Source organism: Hyperolius riggenbachi, chromosome 4, assembly GCF_040937935.1.
Source record: "Hyperolius riggenbachi isolate aHypRig1 chromosome 4, aHypRig1.pri, whole genome shotgun sequence".
NCBI lineage: Eukaryota > Metazoa > Chordata > Amphibia > Anura > Hyperoliidae > Hyperolius > Hyperolius riggenbachi.
The window spans coordinates 38760018-38784543 of record NC_090649.1 but is presented as its reverse complement, the minus strand read 5'-3'; the positions used below and the strand labels follow the sequence as shown (position 1 = coordinate 38784543).

Genomic DNA, 24526 nt, shown 5'->3' with positions numbered 1-24526 from the left:
GCAAAAATAGGAAATTGGGGGGAAAGATCCCCCACAGGGAACAAAGACAGCAATGAGAACCTGACAAATGCTTCAAAACCCCTCTGTAGACAAAACTGTGATGGCAGCTCTGGCTGGGCAATCATGTGATTATTACTCATCCTTCACCTTCCGCAAACACCCATAGAATGACCAGGTTGCTGATTTACTACTAGGTCAACTGGATAGCGTATTGCAGTGTCGGACTGGGAGGAAGGAAAAACTGAGGAAACCCACCTGCTGGCCAAGCAGCAGTAACCCTGTGTTATCACTCCCAATAGAAACCTGCAGCAAGTCTTCACTGTGAGCAGCAACACCTGATTACTGCTGCTTGGCCAGCAAGTGGATTTCCTCAGCTTTACCAGCTCCCAGCCCGACACTGCCGTACTGGTGAGGTTGTTGCCTCTGATGTAGGATTAGAGCCATTGACCAGGGTTTGAATCCTGGCTCAAGCCAGTATGTAAAACAGTAAGGAGTCTTTGGGCAAGGCTTGCAGAGCTTGCCTTACGTGGCTGGAGCTTTGGTGCTTTGAGAGTGCCAGAGGAAAGGGCAATATACATGTTCTGTCTTGTCACATAACCTGACCCTCTTCCTTGGTGGAATTGGCATTGGCTTAGTGGTCACATGACTGCTCAGTCTACTGTGGTGCTGCCTTCTTAGATTGATATACGGCAAGTGAACCATAGAATATCTATGAACTGGGCAGTAAATATTACACTACTAGTCTAGATTTTAAACTTGCGCTGTGACAGCTGCAATAAATTGTTTTTGCCTATAATGAAGTGGTTGGGTACTGCGAAACATGCAATAGATGGCAGTTCATATTGAACTGACCAGCTGCATGAGAATAGATGTTATGAAAGTTCTAAGAGAGACCTTAAACATGACCTCAAACTGGCCATATGTTATTTCAACCCTTTCCCTGCCCTCATTCCCCCGTCTCCTTCACGACAACCCCCCCAATTCCTGGTCGCTTGTCTCTATTTCTTACAGACTCATCGCACAGAAGTTCCAGGATCTGTTTCAGGGTGCGCGGGGAGAACTTCTGGGATGGAGGAGGCCCGCTCTCGTCTTCTCCAGAGGTCACCTGATCTCTCTGTTCATCCGAGGCTAACACACAACAAGACAAGAGTGCAGAGGCGTTACTGAGCAAGTAAACCTATGTAATCTCTTCTTAACTCCAGTCCATGAGGGCCAGATCCATGCCAGTGTTTAGGAAGGACTGAGAAATGGAAATGTGATCTACCTGATGGACCACACCTCTCCTGATTCAGTCCCAGCAATTCATTTGAGTTGTGCCAAAAATGTGTGAGGACCTCGGCCCTCGAGGACTGGGGTTCAACATCTCTGCCTTAAAGTCATTGGGAACATGTAAAGAAAAAATGAACCAAATACTTACCTAAGGAGAGGGAAGGCTCTGAGAACTACAGAGTCTTCCTGCTCCTCTCATGGATCGCTCGTTCCAGCGCTCCAGTAGCAGTATTCAACCAATTGGTCAAATACTGCTTACTACCACAGTAGAAGGAGGCTTCAGAAGTCTTCGGGAGCTTGAGTGTTCCGAAAGACGGGCGGCTCCATACTGCGCCTTCGCTAGTGCGCTGCCTTGCACGCTCACGCATGCACAGCACGGAGCTGCCTATCTTTGGGAGCACTCGGACTCCTGGAGACTTACAAAGTCTCCCACGGCGGGGCATACAAACGGGGAGCTGAAGCTTAAATGCGGGGACCATGAGAGGAGCGGGAAGGCTCTATAGGACACAGAGCCTTCCCTCTCCTTAGGTAAGTATCTGGTTCATTTTTTTTTTAAGTTTCCCAGTGACCCCCCCCCCCCCCTGCACAATAAAGAGGGGTTAATAAAGGATGTTTCCTTATTGTGCAGGATGATGAGCTCATCAATGAGCTGCTTCTCTGTCTGTCCAATGGGAATGCTGGGAATGAGTTTTTTGATCCAACAGAGAAGAAAGGGGAAGGCACAGAGAAGCTTATTTCTCTCTTGTGGGTCATCTGAACAGAATTATAAATCTCATGGTAGATAAGAAATATCAAATATACAGTAATCCTTCCCTATATTTAGTTGTCTGTCTGGAGTTTAGTGTCTCACTCTCCTTATTGGTACAATCTACCGCACATCTCTCACCTGCGGCGGCCATGACCTCCTTCGCCAACATGCTGGCTGTCTTCTGCTGCTTGGGCTTGGCCACCAGAGGTCCAACGTTGTCCATGAACCAGAGATCTGGAGCTACCCAAGGGAGGCCGAGCTGCTGCTCATGGATGACCTGATCGGCTTCCAGCGCTCGCTGCACAAGTTGCTTCATCTCCTCCTCGTTCATCACCCAGATGTCGTGGAACTTCTTAGCGTCTATGGACGCAAAATGTCTGCCGAGAGAATGAGCGACACCTAATGAGCTTCACCATCGAGTATAACTCCTGCTAGGAAACCCAGAGAAGGCTGTTATGACCCAAGAAATATTCTCTTAGTAATGTAAGACTTCAACTGTACTTATAAATGTCTGGCTATCTCTGTCACTCAGAACTGAAAAAAAAAATTAATCTTACATAGTTACATAGTTATTTTGGTTGAAAAAAGACATCCGTCCATCGAGTTCAACCAGTGTTCTGCCTTCTAGAAAAGGATCCCAGTTAAAGCTACCTTTACACCACCCCAGTATTACGGTGGGATATAAACTCTTAAAGAGTGCCTAAATTATAAATTACAGTTTGCTTTAAACCCAATAATTTGCCTACATTAATGAGGACATGTAACTTTAAAAAGTCCCCTAGGGGGTACTTACCTCGGGAGGGGGAGGCCTCTGGATCCTATCGAGGCTTCCCCCGCCCTCTTCCATCCCACGGTGGCAGCACTAGCGGTTCCTGAACGGCGGTCATGTAAATAGTTACCTTCTCCGGCTCCAGCACAGGCGCAGTAGCGGCTCTCTGCTCGGGGTCAGGCGAAAATAGCCAATCCAGATAGAATCCGCTCTATTGTGCAGGCGCAATTCGCCTGCGCTGGAGCCGGGGAAGGTAAATATTGCAGGCACTACTGCGCCTGCTCCACAGCCGACTTTCCTTGTTGGCTGTGGTTTCAAGGGCCCAGCGCTGCCACCATGGGACGGAGGAGGTCGGGGGAAGCCCCTCCTGAGGTAAGTACCCCCCAGGGAAGTTTTTGAAGTTACATAGGCCTCAATTCACTAAGCTTAACTCCTGTCTTTAATAACTCTTCTGAGCTGTTTTACAGTTATCACAATTATATCACCGTGGTGATAACTGTAAAACAGCTCAGAAGAGTTATTAAAGACAGGAGTTAAGGTTAGTGAATTGAGGCCAATGTCTCTTTAAATCTATATATATAATAGACTAAGTGCCTCAACCTTCAAACAAGAAGAAGAAGTACTTTGCATGAGAAAATTTATGCATGCTCAAACACCAAGTTTAAGGCCTCTTTTCCACGGACTGTTGAGCTGTGTGCTCAGCAAGCAGTTACCAGGCAGCAGTGAGCAGATACCAGGCAGCAACAAGCAGTTACCAGGCAGCAGCAAGCAGTTATCAGGCAGCAGTGAGCAGATACCAGGCAGCAACAAGCAGTTACCAGGCAGCAGCAAGCAGTTACCAGGCAGCAGTGAGCAGATACCAGGCAGCAACAAGCAGTTACCAGGCAGCAACAAGCAGTTACCAGGCAGCAGCAAGCAGTTACCAGGCAGCAGTGAGCAGTTACCAGGCAGCAGTGAGCAGTTGTGAGAGTTTGCGAGCCATTTCACTGCCTATTCACAGTCCATGGAAAAGAGGCCTTACCCTAGCAAGTCTGACATTGCAAATCTGGCCTAATTGGCTATTCATGAGGCAATGCTCATGCAAATGCATGCACAAACCAATACCACAAAGCAGTCACCCTGCTACATGCTACATTAGCACTATCCGGCTTAGTGCACACCAGAGCGGTTCGGCAGCGTTTTGCGATCCACTTGCGGCTGCGGATACGCTTGGGTAATGTATTTCAATGGGCTGGTGCACACCAGAGCGGTAGGCGTTTTGCTGAAACGCATACTCCCGAGGTGAGGCATTTTTTGGATTGCGGAGGCGTTTCTGCCTCCAATGTAAAGTATAGGAAAAACGCAAACCGCTCTGAAAAACAGCAGTTCAGAGCGGTTTTGCAGGTGTTTTTGTTACAGAAGCTGTTCAGTAACAGCCTTACTGTAACAATATATGAAATCTACTACACCAAAAACGCTTTACAAAACCGCAAAATGCTAGGTGAAATGCTACAGAAAAATAAGAAAAAGCGTTTCAAAATCTGCTAGCATTTTGCGGATCTGCTAGCAGTTTTTGGTGTGCTCCAGGCCTCCAGGAGCGCCACGGGGAGGATTCCCAATGCCCCCTTTTTATACAACTGGGGGGACCGCAGGGTCCCAGGCTCTCTCACTGCCTGGAAACCACAGCGGCACCCCGGAGGGGGAGGCTGGGTGGCGTGGACGACCCCCCCCAAGTGTGGCCAGCGCCGGGGAGAGCCGTCTGCACCCACCTCCCAATATTAAAAACAGGCACTTACCTTAACGTCCATTGTGTTCTGCTACATGCGCATTAATTTGGGGGCACCACATGAGAAAGGAGAGAAGCATGGGTCACCCCGAGCTTTAGAGCTCAGGGCTGGCTCACATACAGCACTCCAGAGGGGGGGTGGGAGGACAGGCGCACTCACTCCAGGGCTCACACCACCGGAGCAAGCCATCCACCACCTGCCTCCAAAGGATACAAACTGCACAAAATGCTTTCCATGAGAAAATTAATGCGCATATAGCAGAACCCAATGGACGTTAAGGTAAGTTGCTGTATTTAATATTAGGAGGTGGGTGCGGACGGCTCTCCCCAGCGCTGGCCACGCTTGGGGGGGGGGGCGCGGCTGCGCCACCCAGCCTCCCACTCCGGGGTGCCGCTGTGGTTCCCAGGCAGCGAGAGAGCACTTTGCAGTATTGGTTTTTTGACCCTGCATAGTTTGGCATGCGAAAGCAAATGCATTTTTGCATGAGCCTTGCCTCATGAATAGCCATTTAGGCCAGATTTGGAAAGCCAGACTTGCTAGGGTTAAACTTGGTGTTTGAGCACGCAAAATTTTTCTCATGGAAAGCATTTTTTGCAGTTGTATCCTTTGGAGGCAGGTGGTGGATGGCTTGCTCTGGTGGTGTGAGCCCTGGAGTGAGTTGTCTGCGCCTGTCCTCCCCCCACCCCGGAGTGTTGTATGTGAGCCAGCCCTGAGCTCTAAAGCTCGGGGTGACCCATGCTTCACTCCTTTCTCATGTGGTGCCCCCAAGTTAATGTGCATGTTGCAGAACGCAATGGACGTTAAGGTAAGTGCCTGTTTTTAATATTGGGAGGTGGGTGCGGATGGCTCTCCCCGGCGCTGACCACACTTGGGGGGGGGTGCAGCTGCGCCACCCAGTCTCCCCCTCCGGGGTGCCGCTGTGGTTCCCAGGCAGTAAGAGAGCCTGGGACCCCGCAGTCCCCCGGTTGTATGGGGGCATTCGGAATCCTCCCCGTGGCGCTCCTGGATAGTGCTAATGTAGCATGAACTAATACCCGCAGGGCGATCGCTGTGCGGTATTGGTTTTTGGACCCTGCATAGTTTGGCATGCGAAAGCAAATGCATATTTGCATGAGCATTGCCTCATGAATAGCCAATTAGGCCGGATTTGCAAAGCCAGACTTGCTAGGGTAAACTTGGTGTTTGAGCACGCATACATTTTCTCATGGAAAGCCTACTTCTTCTTGCTTCAAGGTTGAGGCACGTACTCTATTAGATAGATAGATGCGGCGTATGCTACGACGCGGGTTGGCTAGTCACACATAATAAAGTATGTTTTTCTGTATTACACATATGGACTTGATGTCCCCGCCCCCTGCCTGAAATCAGGCCCTGGCAATTTTTTTTCTTTCATAGTCATTTGTGCAAAAGATGCTGGGGGATTGATGTCATGGCTCCACCCCCCATGTCCTGCTCCTTCTAGCCCACATCCACTGTGAAAAGAGATGTAATCTGATCCAGACAGGCAGACTGGGATAAGAATTATAGCATGCTGTCTCAGATTTATCTTTATAATCACTCTGCTCTGCTTCTCACTTCTTCTCCAAGTGCTGTACCAAAACAAGCCTGGCTCTTATAATGTCATCAGTCCAGCCCATAATCTGTACAGAGCATGGGCGGGATTTCACAGGCATATTTGCATGATGGGGAGGGCGCAAGGCTGGAGGGGAGGGCAAAATGCTGGAGGGGAGGACACAATGCTTAAGGGGCCGGCCCATACACCTAACGATTTTCCTGCCGATATACCGCAGATTCGATCACTGTTATCGAACAGAACAATCGATTTCCATCCGAAATCAATCGTTCCCGTCGAGCCGTTTGTGCTGAATATTTTTCTCAATTGCCAGCGGGTCGGGAGTGCGTCGATAGCGGTTTTCGAATTCCCGACAACCGACGCAATGCAGCGGCAATACATTACCTGCTCCGGCCGGCGCGTGTCCCCGCTGTCACCGATGTCTTCTTCTTCGCTGGGTTCCGCGTTCCGGCTGGCTTCACTTCCTGTCCCGGCAGAAAGTTTAAACAGTAGAGTGCCCTCTACTGTTTAAACTTCCCCGGACAGAAAGAAGTGAAGCCAGCTGGACCGGAATGCGGAACCCAGTGAAGAAGAAGACATTGGTGACAGCAGAGACACGCTCCGGCCGGAGCAGGTAATGTATGCGGGGGGGGGGGGGGGAGGAGGAGCGAGGGGAAGGCAGCGGCAGCACCACCACAGATTGTGATCGGTTTCATGCTGAAATCGATTCACAATCTGTTTGCAGTAAAGGCAGCCATACGATCCCTCTCTGATCAGGTTCGATCAGAGAGGGATCTATCTGTTGGTCGAATCTGATGGCAAATCGACCAGTGTATGGCCACCTTTAGGGTTACTTGCAAGGCATCAGCATAAGGAGAAAGACGGAGGTGCTACTACAGATATAAATGTATATCTTTTCTAGACACCATGATGTACAAGATGTAGATGTATGTTCATCTAACTGTACACAGTGCATAGACCACATACAGTATATGTATTGCCATTCAACTTGTTTTTGGCCAGAGGTAGTCTATAATGGATCTACAGAGAATTCTGGTGACAAGTGATGAAGGGACAGCTTAAATGGTGGCACTGATGTCACGTACTACTAGTCTCTCAGTATAAAAGAACCTTAGGATGAACCATCTGACCTCATTTTCTTTTGCAGCTCCTTGTACTGCTCTACGATCCTCTTGAAGTCGTCGGCCAGTGACTGGTTCTCTTCCTTGTACTGCTTGATCTGTTTATCCAGTTTTATCCTCAGATTGTTGAGGACATCATGTAGCCTGCAGGGAGAGAACGGGGGGTGTTACATCACTCATTAGGACATAGCCTAACGTACTACCATATTATTATTATTATGTATTTATACAGCACTGACATCTTCTGCAGCACTTTACAGAGTACATAGTCATGTCACTGACTGTCCTCAGAGGAGCTCACAATCTAATCCTACCATAGTCATAGTCTAATGTCCTACCATATTATTATTATGTATTTATACAGCACTGACATCTCCTGCAGCCCATTACAGGGTACATAGTCATGTCACTGCCTATCCTCAGAGGAGCTCAGCTCACAATCTAATCCCTACCACAGTCATAGTGTATTGTCCTGACATATTATTATTATGTATTTATATAGCACTGACATCTCCTGCAGCACATTACAGAGTGCATAGTCATGTCACTGACGGTCCTCAGAAGAGCTCACACTCTAATCCTACCATAGTCATAGTGTATTGTCCTGCCATATTAATATTATGTATTTATATAGCACTGACATCTTCTGCAGCACTTTACAGAGTACATAGTCATGTCACTGACTGTCCTCAGAGGAGCTCACAATCTAATCCTGCCATAGTCATAGTCTAATGCCCTACCATATTATTATTATGCATTTATATAGCATTGACATCTTCTGCAGCACTGTCACAAAGTACATAGTCATGTCGCTGACTGTCCTCAGAGGCGCTCACTATCTAATCCTTACAATAGTCATATGTCTATCATAGTCTAGGGCAGCGATGGCGAACCTATGGCACGCGTAGCCGAATCTGCTGGCACGCCATCGCTGCTGCGCTATGTCCTGCATGAACTGGCCGCGGCGTCTACTAAACGGCGAGCCAGTTCATAGCCCGCAGCCCCGCTCCGGCCTCCATTGTCTTCCGGCAGGCAGAGCAGGACTACAGGAAGATGGCGTCCGTAGCCTTGTACTGGAGACTATTTGTGTCTCCAGTACAGGGCTTTGAGCGCAATCTTCCCGTAGCCCTGCTCTCTGCCTGTCAGCGTGGGAGACTGCAGGAAGATCGTCCGGGGAGCTGCGCGCCAGAGGCCGGCCGGGAGAGCAGATTTCTGTCAGGTGAGTAAATTCCTTTTTTTGAAGGTGAAATGTGGCCCACTGCGTTTATTTTCTGGTGAAATGTTGCCCACATTGCGTTATTTTCTGCTGAAATGTGGCTGACTGTGTTTATTTTCTGGTGAAATGTGGACCACATTGCGTTATTTTCTGGTGAAATGTGGCCCACTGCGTTTATTTTCTGGTGAAATGTGGCCCACTGCTTTTATTTTCTGGTGAAATGTGGCCCACTGCGTTTATTTTCTGGTGAAATGTGGCCCACTGCGTTTATTTTCTGGTGAAATGTGGCCCACTGCGTTATTTTCTGGTAAAATGTTGCCCACTACGTTATTTTCTGGTGAAATGTGGCCCACTGCGTTTATTTTCTGGTGAAATGTGGCCCACTGCGTTATTTTCTGGTGAAATGTTGCCCACTGCGTTTATTTTCTGGTGAAATGTTGCCCACTGCGTTATTTTCTGGTGAAATGTGGCCCACTGCTTTTATTTTCTGGTGAAATGTGGCCCACTGAGTTTATTTTCTGGTGAAATGTTGCCCACTGCGTTATTTTCTGGTGAAATGTGGCCCACTGCGTTTATTTTCTGGTGAAATGTGGCCCACTGCTTTTATTTTCTGGTGAAATGTGGCCCACTGAGTTTATTTTCTGGTGAAATGTTGCCCACTGCGTTATTTTCTGGTGAAATGTTGCCCACTGCGTTATTTTCTGGTGAAATGTGGCCCACTGTGTTTATTTTCTGGTGAAATGTGGCCCACTGCGTTATTTTCTGGTGAAATGTGGCCCACTGCTTTTATTTTCTGGTGAAATGTGGCCCGCTGCGTTTATTTTCTGGTGAAATGCGGCCCACTGCTTTATTTTCTGGTGAAATGTGGCCCACTGCTTTTATTTTCTGGTGAAATGTGGCCCACTGCGTTTATTTTCTGGTGAAATGCTGCCCGCTGCGTTTATTTTCTGGTGAAATGTGGCCCACTGCGTTTATTTTCTGGTGAAATGTGGCCCACTGCGTTATTTTCTGGTGAAATGTTGCCCACTGCGTTATTTTCTGGTGAAATGTTGCCCACTGCGTTATTTTCTGGTGAAATGTGGCCCACTGCGTTATTTTCTGGTGAAATGTGGCCCACTGCGTTATTTTCTGGTGAAATGTTGCCCACTGCGTTTATTTTCTGGTGAAATGTTGCCCACTGCGTTATTTTCTGGTGAAATGTGGCCCACTGCTTTTATTTTTTGGTGAAATGTGGCTCACTGAGTTTATTTTCTGGTGAAATGTTGCCCACTGCGTTATTTTCTGGTGAAATGTGGCCCACTGCGTTATTTTCTGGTGAAATGTGGCCCACTGCGTTTATTTTCTGGTGAAATGCTGCCCGCTGCGTTTATTTTCTGGTGAAATGTGCCCCACTGCGTTTATTTTCTGGTGAAATGTGGCCCACTGCGTTTATTTTCTGGTGAAATGTTGCCCACTGCGTTATTTTCTGGTGAAATGTGGCCCACTGCGTTATTTTCTGGTGAAATGTGGCCCACTGCGTTATTTTCTGGTGAAATGTGGCCCACTGCGTTATTTTCTGGTGAAATGTTGCCCACTGCGTTATTTTCTGGTGAAATGTGGCCCACTGCGTTATTTTCTGGTGAAATGTGGCCCACTGCGTTTATTTTCTGGTGAAATGTGGCCCACTGCTTTTATTTTCTGGTGAAATGTGGCCCACTGCTTTTATTTTCTGGTGATATGTGGCCCACTGAGTTTATTTTCTGGTGAAATGTTGCCCACTGCGTTATTTTCTGGTGAAATGTTGCCCACTGCGTTATTTTCTGGTGAAATGTGGCCCACTGCGTTTATTTTCTGGTGAAATGTGGCCCACTGCGTTATTTTCTGGTGAAATGTGGCCGACTGCTTTTATTTTCTGGTGAAATGTGGCCCACTGCGTTTATTTTCTGGTGAAATGTGGCCCACTGCGTTTATTTTCTGGTGAAATGCGGCCCACTGCTTTATTTTCTGGTGAAATGTGGCCCACTGCTTTTATTTTCTGGTGAAATGTGGCCCACTGCGTTTATTTTCTGGTGAAATGCTGCCCGCTGCGTTTATTTTCTGGTGAAATGTTGCCCACATTGCATTTATTTTGTGTTGAAATTTTGCCCATTTTGCGTTTATTTTCTGGTGTCTGGGGAAACTGTTGCTGCATTTATTATTTAATGGTCATAGTTGGCTATATTTGCTGCTTGGGGTTACGGTATACTATTAGCATCACACAGTTTCTGAACACCCATGATGCGAATCCTCGTTTCACCACATCATGGCGGAAACACTGCTTTCTTATGCCTCGCTGTTACATCATTACGTTAGCTCCGCACATACAATGTCAAGGTCACGCCCATTTTTTGGGGCGGCGCAACCCCCCCTTCCCCCCCCCCCCCACTGGCAGTAATAAATAAGTCGATGTTGGGTTGCAGTTTGGGCACTGTCTCTGAAAGGTTCGCCATCATTGGTCTAGGGGGAAGCCATATTAACTTATCTGTATGCTTTTGAGATGTGGGAGGAAACCAGGGTGCCCGAAGGAAACCCACGCAGACACGGAGAGAACATACAAACTCCATGCACATAGTGCCCTAGCTGAAACTAAGGCAAGAGTGCTGTCCACTATGCCGCTTTATTTACCATGAGGAACTTGACTGTGGGTAACAAGGGCAGAACAATGAAGAGGCAGCAGCTAACATTATTTTTCTTTTTAGGGATTTTTTTTCTTAAATGCGCTCTACATCTGTACGGCCGTCATCACCGCCGACTGCAAATGTACAATGTAGCCGGATGTGAGTGTGCCTACCGATCAAAGTCAGGATAACTGGGTGACACCATAAACCCGCCCTCCTTTTATCAAGCACCCCGCCAGGCATGGGGAGTTTAGAGGGAGTAGAATCAGGCTCTTAATCATTATATGTAGCCATATAAGGTCAGGCCAGTCTTGCCCCTCCCTGGGGCGGGGCTGATGGGTGGAGTTACCGTGTGATCTTCCTCTTCTGCTGGGATTTGGTGATGGTGTTCTCCTCGTCTCTCTTCTTCAGCACCTGGTAGTTGTACTCCAGCTTCTCCTGGTTCAGCTGGAAGGTGGCTTTTATCTGCTGGAGCTGCTGCTGGAGGATCTGTACCCACCGGAGACAGGAAGAGGGTTACTTCTGAGCGCATAGACAAGAAGGGGGTTGGGCAAATTTGTGTGACGGAAATAGCGGCTTGTAGATTATTGTTAAAATGACCGATATTCTACTATTGGGCAGTGGTAATTCGTACAGTAAAATATTGGTAAATGTTACCAATATTTTACTAACGCTAAACCCAAACCTATTCTCACACGAGCCCTCCCTCTATCAACCTCCTAACTGAACCCTCAAGGTGCCTAACCCTAACTGAAACCCACCTCCCCCCCCCACACACAATGCCTAACCCTAACCGACTACCTCAAACAATCACCAGTGCCTAAGCGTAACCGCTTCCCTTCCAAACACTGATGCCTGACCCTAACTGACCTCCTCCCCACGCCGATGTATAACTCTAACCAATCCTCCCACATGCCTAACCTTAACCCATGCCCCTTCCCAAACACACTAATTCCTAACTCTAACTGACTTCTCTCCACACCGATTTCTAATCATAACTCCCCCCCTCCCCCACCACCACCACACACACACACTAATTCCTAACCTTAAAGCGATAGTTCCTTTAACAATGTATTGAGTCACCTTAGAGTTTAGATGTAAAGTCAGCATGCAGCCTTGTATAAGTATGCGGGAAATGAACTCCTCTGTGATTATAAATATATATATAGCTTCCACCAGAGGGCAGATGATCCCCATATTGGATAGCACTGCTGAGTGTGACCTGTGACCTGCAATATTCACCTGCAACCCTGACCTGTGATCTATGAACCTGACCTGTGATCCGCAACATTGGCCTGTGACCTGCAACATTCACCTGTGACCTATGACACTGACCTGTGATCCGCAACATTGACCTGTGACCTGAAACATTGACCTGTGACATTTACTTGCGACCCTGACCTGTGACCTGAAACATTGACCTGTGACCTGAAACATTGACCTGTGACCTGAAACATTCACCTGTGACATTTACTTGCGACCCTGACCTGTGACCTGAAACATTGACCTGTGACCTGAAACATTGACCTGTGACCTGAAACATTCACCTGTGACATTTACTTGCGACCCTGACCTGTGACCTGAAACATTGACCTGTGACCTGTGACCCTGACCTGTGACTTGAAACATTGACCTGCGACCCTGACCTGTGACACTGACCTGCACATCGGTCTCCAGCTTGATCTTGATCATGTTATATTCCTCTCCGTCCTGCACTCGGAGCTGGTTCAGCTGCTGCTCATACTCCTCCACCTTCTTCATGCGGTTCATCAGACTCTCCAGCTGTGGCACACAACACACACAGGCTGCGGTTATCACCAGCATTGACTCCACCCTATGTGGTTGTGTTCCAGGATTGCTGGGAGTCTCTAGCTATTCTCTATGGCAGTCCTGGTATGAGATCTCTCTTACCTCCGTGTCTCGGCGACTCTGCATGCCCTGCTCCCACTGCTTCCGATTGTTGCCTAGCAGCTCTCGCCGTTCCTGCTCAAACGCTTTCTACAAAACACAGACAGCTGAAAAGTACTTGACAACAATGTATTTTTTGTTTCTTTAACCATCTTACAAACAGGTATCAAACCTCAGTCCTCCAGGGCCATATCCATGCCAGTGTTTAGGATGGACTGATGAATGAAGAAATTAGTTCTTCTTGATGAAGCACACTTTTCCTGATTCACTCCCAGCAATTAACTCGAGCCATGCCAAAAATGTGTGAGGACCTCGGCCCTTGAGGGCTGGAGATCAACATCACCTATTCTAACAGTCTATCACTGAAGGACTCTGGCTATGAAATATCTGTGTTTGTGTTCTCAGGTGTGAACATGTGCCATCAATGTAGGGCAATCACTCCGGTGCAGGACCTGCAGACTCTAGGCCTGGTACTCCACCCAGCACATCATTAAGAAGAACTACTATCATGAAAAATTGTCAAATACATTAAAACACTTATAAATAAAAAGTACATAAAAAGTGTTATAAATTACTTTTCTCCTATGTTGCTGTCACTTACAGTAGTAGTAGATATCTGACAGAATTGACAAGTTTTGGACTAGCCCATCTCCTCATGGGAGATTCTCAGTGTTTTCCTTATTTTCAAAAGCACTTAGTAAACAGCAGTTGCTCAGTCCAACTGCCAGAATCTGCATCTTTGTATGGATTTATTACAGAGAGTGCTTTTGTAAAGAATACATAAATGTAACGATCGGTGTAACACAGAGAGGATCTGATTACCGGTGATCTGCAGTATCACCGAGAATGCAGATATATACCCGATTATTGATGATCTGCAGTATCACCGATAATCAGATATATCTCTAACCTCTGGACACCTGAGTGATAAGAGTGTTTTGGTGCAACAGTAATACTTTGAGGACCGCACCTGAATATCAGGTGCTAGAGCAATAAGGAGTATTGCTCTGCAGCAAGTTCCTTCCGTTGGTCTGAACTCTCCGCAGGGAGGAGTCAGGCCGAGAGTGGGAAGGACAGAACGTGAGTAACACCAATGGAGGAGTGTCACTGACAGATCTGTGAACTATCTCTCAACAGGAGAGATAGTTCTCGAGGTCGGGCAGGCCAGGTCGTTAACACACGGACAGATAAAGTACAGAAACAGGAGACAGATGCAGAATCCTAAGGCTAGCAGAGTTGGCAACAGAGTATCAGAAATAGCGAAGTACCTAATCAGAGATCAGAAGAGTAGTCAGGAAAGCAGAAGGTCATAACAGATAAACAATGCAATTAGTACTTTAAGCTATCAAGAATCTGACTCAGTGTGGATTCCCAGCTCAAGCCGGTTCTGGCACACTGTCGGATCTAGCTAAGGTTAGAGAGCTAGCACATAAGGTATTCCCTAGACTGAGGTGTGAGGTCCTTGATCATCAACACCTAGGAAACTGGTCTAAATAATAACACAAATAATAACAGAATTCCTAGACTAAGGTGTGAGTTCCTTGATCATCAACACCTTGGAAACTGGTCTAATATACACAGATACTGACAGGGTCTGAGTGCTACCACGTAGTGATCGCAACGCCAGACACCAGAGGAATGACCAACACCCAGTATATATACACCAGTGCTCTCTAGCGCCTCCCCTAAGTGGTGGACCAATGAGAACTGAAAGAATTGTCAACTGACCGGCCTGGTCAGCTGACACCCCTCTGGCTGTCATAAATGCTCTGCCTCTCCGCGCGTGCATGCGTCCTTCTGAACCTGTGTGGACTATCAGTCCCAGCCACACCAGGCATGTGTTGTAATGCCTCTGATGTTTTGGATGCGGAATCCGCCGCACCGCTGTCTGAGCGTGCGACGTTTTCTCCGCGTTCAGCAGTACCGACAGAAGTAGGCCTATGCGTGCAACCCGTCGCGTCGGATGCGGAATCCGCCACCCTGTTCTCTGGGCATGCGGCGGTTTCTCCGCGTTCCGTCAGGCCAGTGAATGCAGGTCCCTGCGCGCAAGCTGCCATGTTGAACGCGGAATCAGCCGCCTTACTCTGAGTACTTGCGGCGGCTTTTCCGCGTTTTCTCACAATAAAATACTGAGAATCCCCCTTAAAGAATTGGACTAGCCAAAAGCCTGTCAGTTCGGTCAGTTTTCTACAAAATACTGTAAGTAATAGCAACATGGGAGAAAATAAATGTATAGCTCTTTTACTGTGGAAGAAACATGCAGTACTTCCAATTTGTATGTGTCTACATGTATTTTAAATTTAACGATTTTACGTGATAGTGGTCCTTTAAGTGCCCTTTAAATCCATACAAAGTTAATGGAATGGAAGATCCGCTTGGAACAGACATAAGGGAGAGGCGGAGCTCTTACCTCGGTGTGCAGGAGCTCCTCTCGGTAAGTCTTGGTGAGGTTCTTCACCTGATCCTCCATCCTCTCTATCAGCAGGTCAATGTCCTCGGCCTGTTTCTTCAGATCCTTCACATACTGGTCATCTTTCCTTTTCAGCTCCTGAAATAATACACAGGGAAAAGTGCAGGAACATCATTCAGCTTAGTACATACCATTAGCAGGAAGTCGCACTAGGTGTTACCCATATTGTATTCAGTTATTGTCCTCACTTTTTAGGATACAAAAAGCTAAAAGCCTCTGGCTGGACTCATGTGTTTATTCCTCCACCACCGTGCCTTACAGGTGCATGTTGGGTAATTGTATGAGGAGAACAGTTTAGCTATATTACAAGACATTACTTGTCACCTGCTGTAGTTCTCCAATCAGCTTGTTCTTGTCCTCGATCAGCTGACCACACTGTTGCTGCTGGGAGTTCAGCAGTGCCCACATCTCTTGAGGAATCTTCTTCTCCCCGCTCTGCAGCCACTTCATGGTGATCTCATTAAACTTCTCATAACTGCTCTTGGCTTCATTGCTGATCTTCTCCACCCTGGAGGATGAGGAGGAACAACACACCAGAGGAAACATCATGAAGCATCTGTATACAAAGATTTGGCTTCAGTTTGACTGCAGCTCAATGTCACCTCCGTCTATTTCGGAGGACCTCAGGTCAACCCCAGGTTCCTATTCATTAGTATAGTTGAGGCAAAAGATGACGTCAAAACGTCCGTGAGTTTCCACCCAAAAGTGAAATCTCAGTCAATAGCAGGATCCTGAAGATGCAGTGCCCATATCAGCTTCTTAATGTAGAAACTTCACTAACTATCACTACAAATAGTCGGTCCTCCATTCTGTGTACATATATTGATATTTTTTAAATTGCCGGCCTGATGGATAATTCAATTGATTTAGGCCAAGAATCAATGTAATGTATTGATCGTACCAAAAGTAGTGATGTGGCGAACTGTTCGCAGCGAACAGGCCATGGGGAATGACCTCAGGGTCATTTCCGCATTCGTCATATTACGCCTTACTGTGCAGATGCTTTCCCGGCGGCCGCTCGTCCTTGATTGCGTGCGTGCAGAGCACGCAGAGCACTCCCGGCTGCAAGCGTGTGATCAAGGACGCGGAGCGGCCAGGAAAGCGTCTGCGCAGTAAGGCGTAATATGACGAATGCAGAAATGACCCCGAGGTCATTCCCCAATCCCCATGGCCTGTTCGCTGCGAACAGTTCGGGCCATCTCTAACCAAGAAGAAGATGACGGTCAATCGATGGCGGGTCAAGAGCAGCAGTTGATCAATGCTCCATAACGTTTAATTTTCACCACATACTGTGTGGTTTTTCCAGCTCTGTCCCCACATTGAAGCTCTTTGAACTGCAGGTCCAATAGCTCTTCAGAACTGTTTGTGAGGGCCAGGGCTGGTTCTAGACTTTTTGATGCCTGAGGCACACTTGTGAGGATGCCCCCTCTCCCCCCGAATTGGAATGATCGCACAGCACACAACAATTTGCATACCGCACGTTATAGCTGCGGTGAGCCCCATAAAAACACCCTCAGTGTAGGTAGGCAGCCAGGTATAGGTGCCCCCAGTATTGGTAGCTGGGTACAGTTGCCACCAGTATACGTTAGCCAGGTACAGTTGCCCCCAGTATAGGTTGGCCAGGCACTCTCTTCACTTCCTGTTTCTGCCTGGTACTGCCCCCAGACTTCTGCCGCCTGAGGAAGTCGCCTCGTTGGCATCATGGGCGGACCAGGCCTGGTGAAGGCTTCAGGTACTTGTGTCCCTAATTAGTTCTGAAGATGAACGGATCTGTACTGTAAACGTGTTGGTATGCGCTTGCATATGGGCAGGTGATTTAAAAAGCTGCGGAGGAGTCCCAAAGGTGGGAGATTTGAACACGAGGCAGGAGGGGAATGAGGACACCGAGAGAGAACCAGGAGGGCTTCATAGGATCCAGAGCCTTCCCTCTCCCTAGGTAAGTATCTAACCTGAAGCGACTTTCCTTTAACACAAGGTGCAGTAAGAACGGGTTAACTGATAATGCACATCAATGTTACTTCTTTAACATGCTAAATTAATATCAGCTGTTATCTGTTTTTCTCCTTACAGTAAATAGGTTAAATAAAACACTGTGGCATCCCCCTCCCAAACATCACCACTTTCTGTCACAGAGGCTGGTAATGAGCAGGGAGAGGCCTGATGAGTTTGCAGGCCCCCCCCAGGTCTGATTACCAGCTGCCCTATGCCTGTCAGCAGTGGCTAGGGAGGCACCCCCCTTAAAAAATACTAAGGTCACTGCTGATGGGAAATCTCTTTGGACACATCCCTGGCTTACTGGGCAAGTGTTTATGTTATTATATGATCAAATAAGCTCTGCTGTCCTGGACAATGAGTACATAGGTCTTATACCAGACCCCTCAACAATTTGCCTAATGTGAAACAAAAAAAAACAAAACAAAACTATAAATGCACCACACCAAATGGTGACTGCAGTCTTTGGGGTTCTTCTTCTGGCACCTCCTTATGATTGGAGCTTTGTCTAACCTTAAAGCGGGATTGTCATTATAAAAATCAAATTTCAACAGCAACTGGTCTGATTGTATTAAGTGATAAAGATGCTAATCCTGCATTCAAAACTTAAAAACATTTTCTGCTGTGCTGTTATGGTTTGGAGTTATCACATACCTTAGGAGCACTGGCCCTTTAATTGCCATTGCTAAACAGTTGCATGCTAGGGGATCTTTTCATCTATAATATATTCCTCCTCGTCCCTTTATTTCCCCCTCCTTCTAATGACATAAGACACTTCCTAGTATAGACCTCAGTTGGAGTGTTTGAAGACTCTGGGAGGAGGGCAGGTAACGAATACACAATTAGCAAGAGGAGAAAAAAAGAGTGAGGGAGGAAATGATGTCAGGATTAGCTTCATTCAGAGGTAACCAAGATGGAAACTGTCTAGAATAGGATTCTCTGATGTTCCTTTATAAAATTTACAGGAATCATAATGTGGACAGTGCAATATATCTGTTATGTAAGTAGAACTAGTGTTTATCTACTTATATATGTGTTTTTATTTCTAGGTTAGCATGGGCGTCACTTGTTCTTTAAAAGCGGTGACCCTCTGGAATTACTAGAAGTCTTCATTCTGTATTCTTTGGGTTGCTGAAGGAAAACCTTGCAAGACAACATATAAACACCAACATATAAACTCTGCCATTGTGACGCCCATAGAGAAATCATTCTTACCTGAGTCTCTGTAGCTCCTCCTCTTCGCTCCTTCTTTGGGTCTCTCTGGCATCAGCTGCTATCTGTATGTTTGTCACCAGTTGTGTGCCGTCACTTACCAGCTTGCCAAGCCTCTGGTGGGGGAGAAAAGCTATTGGTTACATGTGTGAACTGACATCCTTTCCTTACACTGGTGACAGAGTTATTCAGGTGGATGTAAAGGCAATACCTCTATACTGACTACCACAGGCGCAACAATAACCCCTGTGACCCTCGCCATCGCTGGGGGGGCCCAGGGGCTAAGGGGCCCAGTCCTCTGATGCAGTTTAGTGGCAGTGGAGCTTCATACTTAACCTCAATCCAATGGTGGGACAGGTCCTCTCCACTTCCTCTTCAGTGTAGCCTGCGCCGTGCAGCCAATCACCTTGCAGCTTCCGTCACTGCATGTTATGTAACAGTCATTGGGAGACACAAGGTGATTAGCTGCACAGAGCAGGCTGCACTGAAGAGGAAGTGAAGAGGACCTGTCCTGCTGCTGGAATGAGGTAAAGTATGACGTTCCTCTACCACTTATCTGCATTCAAGGCCCGGGCCCCATTAGACTGAATCCCCCCAAGCAATGGCGGGGTCACAGGGGTTATTTTTACACCTGCAGCAGTCAGTATAGATGATTGTGGTAGTCGGGATACAGGGGGCAGCTCAGCTGCATCACTTAAGGGGGGGGGGGGGGGGGATTTTGGAACAGGGTCAGGGCAAGCATGGCACCTGCATTTATTTTTTGTTTCACAGGAATTCTGATGGGGAGGGGGGTGGGGCGGCATGTTAAAGTTACAGTATGGGGAAGTAATTTATAACCCAAGTTCAGGGACCTTTCATATAAATGCAACGAACGCCTCTGACTAGGGATGCTCATTCGGATTCCGCAGAAATGCAAATTCCGAAATTCCGATTGGAAATTGCATTTCCGCATCGGAATGCGGAAATCGGTAATGCAAGTGCGGTAGGCGGATTTCTGCCGGAAAACGTGGAAATTTCCGCCGGAAATCGCGGAAATTCCGCCTGACTTTAACATCTATTTTCTCAAAAACTATAAGGTCTTTTTGAAAACTTTTTTTGCATCTTGTTCAGAAGATTCAGTTTAATAAACCCTGAAAATTTGGTGTTTCTAGGACTTACGGGGGCTTTGCTATTAACCGCTAAAGTCGGTGGATTTTTACTGTAATATAAAATGCAGAAAATCTGCATCTGCCTATTTTCTGCATTTTACATTACAGTAAGAATCTGCCAACTTTAGCGGTTAATAGCAAAGTCACTGTAAGTCCAAGATGCAAAAAAAAAGTTTTCAAAAAGACCTTATAGTTTTTGAGAAAATCGATGTTAAAGTTGGGCGGAATTTCCGCGATTTCAGGCAGAAATTCCGCATTGGAATGCAGAAATTGGTAGCAAAAAGTGGAATCGTCAATTGCCAATGGCGGAATGCGGATTTACCGCGGAATCGGAAATTGGCATTTCCGACCAGGAGACCTGTGTTCGATTCTGGGCTCTGCCTGTTCGGTAAGCCAGCACCTATTCAGTAAGGAGTTCTTTGGGCGAGACTCCCTAACACTGCTGCCTACTGAGTGCGCTCTTGTGGCTGCCTCACAAGCGCTTTGAGTCCGACAGGAGAAAAGCGCTATACAAAAAATGGAATTATTATTATTACTCATAAAAAGTCTGCAGACCTGGCCTCGGCTTGCGTGCAGTGCTTTCGGTGGTCGATAATTAAGAGCATGCAAATCCATGACAATGATTTTCTGGTATCAAAAGCAATTTCTTCTGCACTGCAAGGATCCGTTTTTCAGCTGCTGATCCCGGGAAGTTATTTTATTCGTTCATGCATCAGCTTCTTAATCATGCAGTTTAAACTTTGGCCAGAAGGTGGAGCCTCTCTACCACACAGCTGGGCGCAGAGAAATACATCTACAATCATGGAGTTCAGACTATGGCCAGCAGGTGGAGCCTCTCTTCCACACCACTGAGCGCAGAGAAATACTGTACATCTACAATGTGTACACTGCAGGAGGCCTGTTTACAGAGGTTGTCATTAGGTTGCCAGAAAGCATTAAAGGAGAACTCTGCACCGTATGATTGGATTAGGTACTGGACAGGAATGATACTGTATTTGGAAGTTATACTTTGTTTAAAAAAATATGTTTGCTGTTCAAATTGTGGAAATGAATAAGTGTTATGTGCCTATCTTATTCAGGGATAAAACCCCCAGATACTCACCTGTCTGCTGTCCTCTATCTGCTTGTAGCTCTTGCGGGGTTCCTCTTTACGATCCTGTGTGGCATTGGGGTCCTCCCCAAGCGCCTCCCTGCATGACAAAACAAGAACACATGGGACCAATCAGATCACAGCATTATTTTTTTTAGCCAATATGATGCAGATTTGAAAAGCACATGGGTTAAAGAGGCCCTGTAGTGACATATAGTAGAATGCAGTAAATTATTTACGGTAACTTTCCTGGTTTCAGCATCAGAATCACTTCCTTCATCTATATATTGCTGTATATTAGTATGAAGTCCCGCCCTCCCAGTAATGCTTTGTCTAGGCTGTTTAGCTATGCAGAATTCTCCCAGAGCATTCTGAGTGACCAGGTATATTTTCTACTGGCTTGGGAAAAAGATGTCACCACCTGATCATCCCCTACTCCTCCAGTCCCTCCAGTCCATGGGCATTCACGATCTCGCCCTGATCTGGCTTTCATCCTACCTCTCCAACAGCTCCTTCATGACCTCCTTCAATGAGTGCTCGTCCACCCCCAACCACCTCTTGGTGGGAGCCCCCCAAGGCTCGGTCCTTGGCCCCCTACTGTTCTACCTATACACATCCTCCATTGACAAGGTTATCTCCTCCATGGGTTTTAACTATCGTCTGTATGCAGATGACACCCAGATCTACCTCCACACCCCTGACCTATCCACCACTACCATGGACAAGGTCTCCTCCTGCCTATCAGCCATCTCCTCCTGGATGTCCGCTAGGTTCCTGAAACTAAACCTAGAGTAGACAAAACGGAATTTATGATCTTCCCACCCCGGCCATCCCTGAACCTCCCAGACGTGCAGGTCACTGTTAACCACACTACCATTCGCCCTACCTCTCAAGCCCGCAGTCTGGGTGTCACCGTGGACTCCGCACTCTCCTTCACTACCCACATCCAAAACCTCACAAAGTCCTGCAACTTCCACCTTCGTAACATCTGTAATATCCGCCTTTCCTGACCTTTGCCACCACCAAACTCCTCATCCATGCCCTCATAATTTCCCGCCTTGACTACTGCAATGCCCTTCTGTCTGGTCTCCCTATGACCCGAATAGCCCCACTGCAGTCCATCATGAATGCGGCAGCCAGAATTATCCACTCCTTCCATCGCTCCACCACAGCGGCTCCCCTCCTTGAACCCCTCCACTGGCTTCCTATCCAGTCCAGAATCAGATTTAAGATACTGTGTCTGACCTACAAATCTGTCCACAAAACCTGTCCAACCTACATTTCCGATCTTACTCAGAGGTACACACCTAGCTGCTCACTCCGCTTCTCCAGTGAACTTCGCCTGACCGCCCCTCGCTTCACCCAGTCCCATGCACGCCTCCAGGACTTCTCAAGAGCTGCTCCAACACTATGGAATGTCAGGAATTGGCCCCGCTGCACACCTGCAGATACAGTTCCCGACTGCGGGTTTGACCAGATCGAGAGGGGAAGCAGCCTTAGTCGAGCTAACACAAGGCTGTGACCCCTCAAACACTTCTCACTGCCACCACTAGCTGTTGCTAGACACACTCCTCACTCTGATGTAGAGCTACTCGCACTGACGTTTTCATACATTGGGTCAGCTGCGCGCTTTAGGCCAACGTATGACAAACGCCCCACACACACGCACAAATGCAATCTTACACTGTAGTGAAGCAAAACCACTAACAATCGTTCCGAACGATACTGTTAGCCACTCCGAGACTTCCCACTCTGCTGTCGAGCGCGGAAGTGCCCCATACACACAATTCAATTACAATCTTATACGGTAGTGTTGCTCAATCATACAATCAGGCATGGACTTATACACCGTTACACTTCAGTCTCTTCTAGGCTATGAGTGTGAGCTTAGTACAGCAGAAGTCAAACTTATTAAATAACGATTTAATATTCCAGGAAAAAGTGGAACAATGCAGAAAATAATATATACAAAAGATTTACAAAAACAAAGTAAAAAGTTACAAAATAAAAGTTACAAGGATAAAAGTTACAACGATACACACAAGGATATTTGCATAAAAATAAAAGGGAAATAAAAAACGTTACCGTAGGTTAGAACGTGGTTGGCGGGAGAACGCTGTTTCCGATTCGATCGGGATCATCCCTAGCTATGCGCTACCTCCAAGAGAAGATGCTCTGTGACTGTGCTAGCTGCTGTTTTAAAGCAAAATGTGTGCCCCGGGGCCACCCCACTGTCCCAGGTCCAGGAATAATCCAATTTCCTGTTTGACGCGTGCAACTTCAAAGCGTTCCTGTGTTAGTGTTTGATCTTTTCAGAGATTTCAGAACACTTCCATAAACCCAATTTCCACAGGTAAAAACTGTATTAAAAGGACTTCAACCCTTCACCCACTTCCAGTAGGCTGTCATATGTAAATTTCAAACATTCCTGTGTTAGCTTCCACTGTCCCCAGATTATGGTAGTCTCTTGCTTTGTATATTGGGACAATTGGCTGTCTCCAGAGTTCAAAAGCCATGCAGACCAGCCTATTCTTCCTCAAGTGGCTGCTAATTAGCAGTTCCCTGCTACCCCAGGAACACAAAGCAAATGTAGTTTCACAGACAATCGCACCTAAGACAGCAGATTAAAGGTGATTGGCTAGAGGCCTAATGAGCCATTTCCTTGCCCCAAGCTTGTAACTCAAGGCAACAGCTCCCTTCTAGCAGACATACACGTGACACAGGCAGAAAAATGAAAGAATATGTTCCTGTATTATCCTTAACATCATCAGCACCCCAATATATCACCACATGGAACTCCCTGCCTCCACCCTTTAGGGCAGCCTCCTCCTTCAACATCTTCAAGAAGGCCCTCAAAACTCACCTTTTCACTCTGGCCTATCACCCCTCACAATTGCTCTAAACCCACAGCTGAACTCTGGTCCCCTACCTTTCGTGTCCCCACCTCTCCCTCTAGATTGCAAGCCTTTGGGCAGGGTGAGTCCTCCTCCTTTTGTATCCTACCTGATCTTGCACCTCCATTACTGTGCACCCATGCTATGCATCTGAGTGATCCTAACTTGCCTAATCTCCATGCTGCATCCAGTGACTGACTAAGCATTACTCATACTGTGCTGTGTGATCTCCATGCTCCATCCAGTGACTGACTAAGCATTACCTTGTACTCATACTGTGCCGTGTGATCTGGTCTTTCTTGTATTCCTGTGTTGTCATATTGCTGTATGTCACCCCTAAATATTGTCTGTAACCTAAACTAATGTTCAGCGCTGCGTAATATGTTGGTGCTTTATAAATACAGTAAATAAATAAATATTAAATAAATAAATGTCAGAATGTAAATCAGGGAGAGAAGACATTTTACAATGGCCAAACACTGACTAAATCATTTATAAATGAATATTGAAAGAAAATAAACAATTTTATTCATTATGTTATTTTCACTGCAGTCCCCCTTCAAGTCAAATGGGCGCTTTCATTGCCGTACCTGACAGGCCTGAAGGTACAGTTATTAAAGTGGTCTGAAACTCTGACATAACATTCAATAAAAATGTGTTTTCCTACTTTTTAATACTCAGAGTTATCATATTTGCTTTTGTGCACACATAATA

At 46.8% G+C, this 24526-nt stretch overlaps 1 protein-coding gene across 1 annotated transcript in view; it reads right to left on the bottom strand.

Moving 5' to 3' along the window:
* Nucleotides 1-24526, bottom strand: part of DRC1 (dynein regulatory complex subunit 1) — a 49693-nt gene that overhangs the window by 11226 nt on the left and 13941 nt on the right. Inside the window, exons 3-12 of the mRNA XM_068279937.1 lie at nt 20931-21018; nt 18684-18796; nt 15801-15984; nt 15417-15554; nt 13010-13096; nt 12758-12880; nt 11448-11587; nt 7256-7390; nt 2156-2394; nt 1010-1128 (exon numbers count right to left, since the gene is read on the bottom strand). Coding sequence (XP_068136038.1) covers nt 1010-1128; nt 2156-2394; nt 7256-7390; nt 11448-11587; nt 12758-12880; nt 13010-13096; nt 15417-15554; nt 15801-15984; nt 18684-18796; nt 20931-21018 — 1366 coding nt within the window. The remainder of the gene's footprint in view (nt 1-1009; nt 1129-2155; nt 2395-7255; nt 7391-11447; nt 11588-12757; nt 12881-13009; nt 13097-15416; nt 15555-15800; nt 15985-18683; nt 18797-20930; nt 21019-24526) is intronic.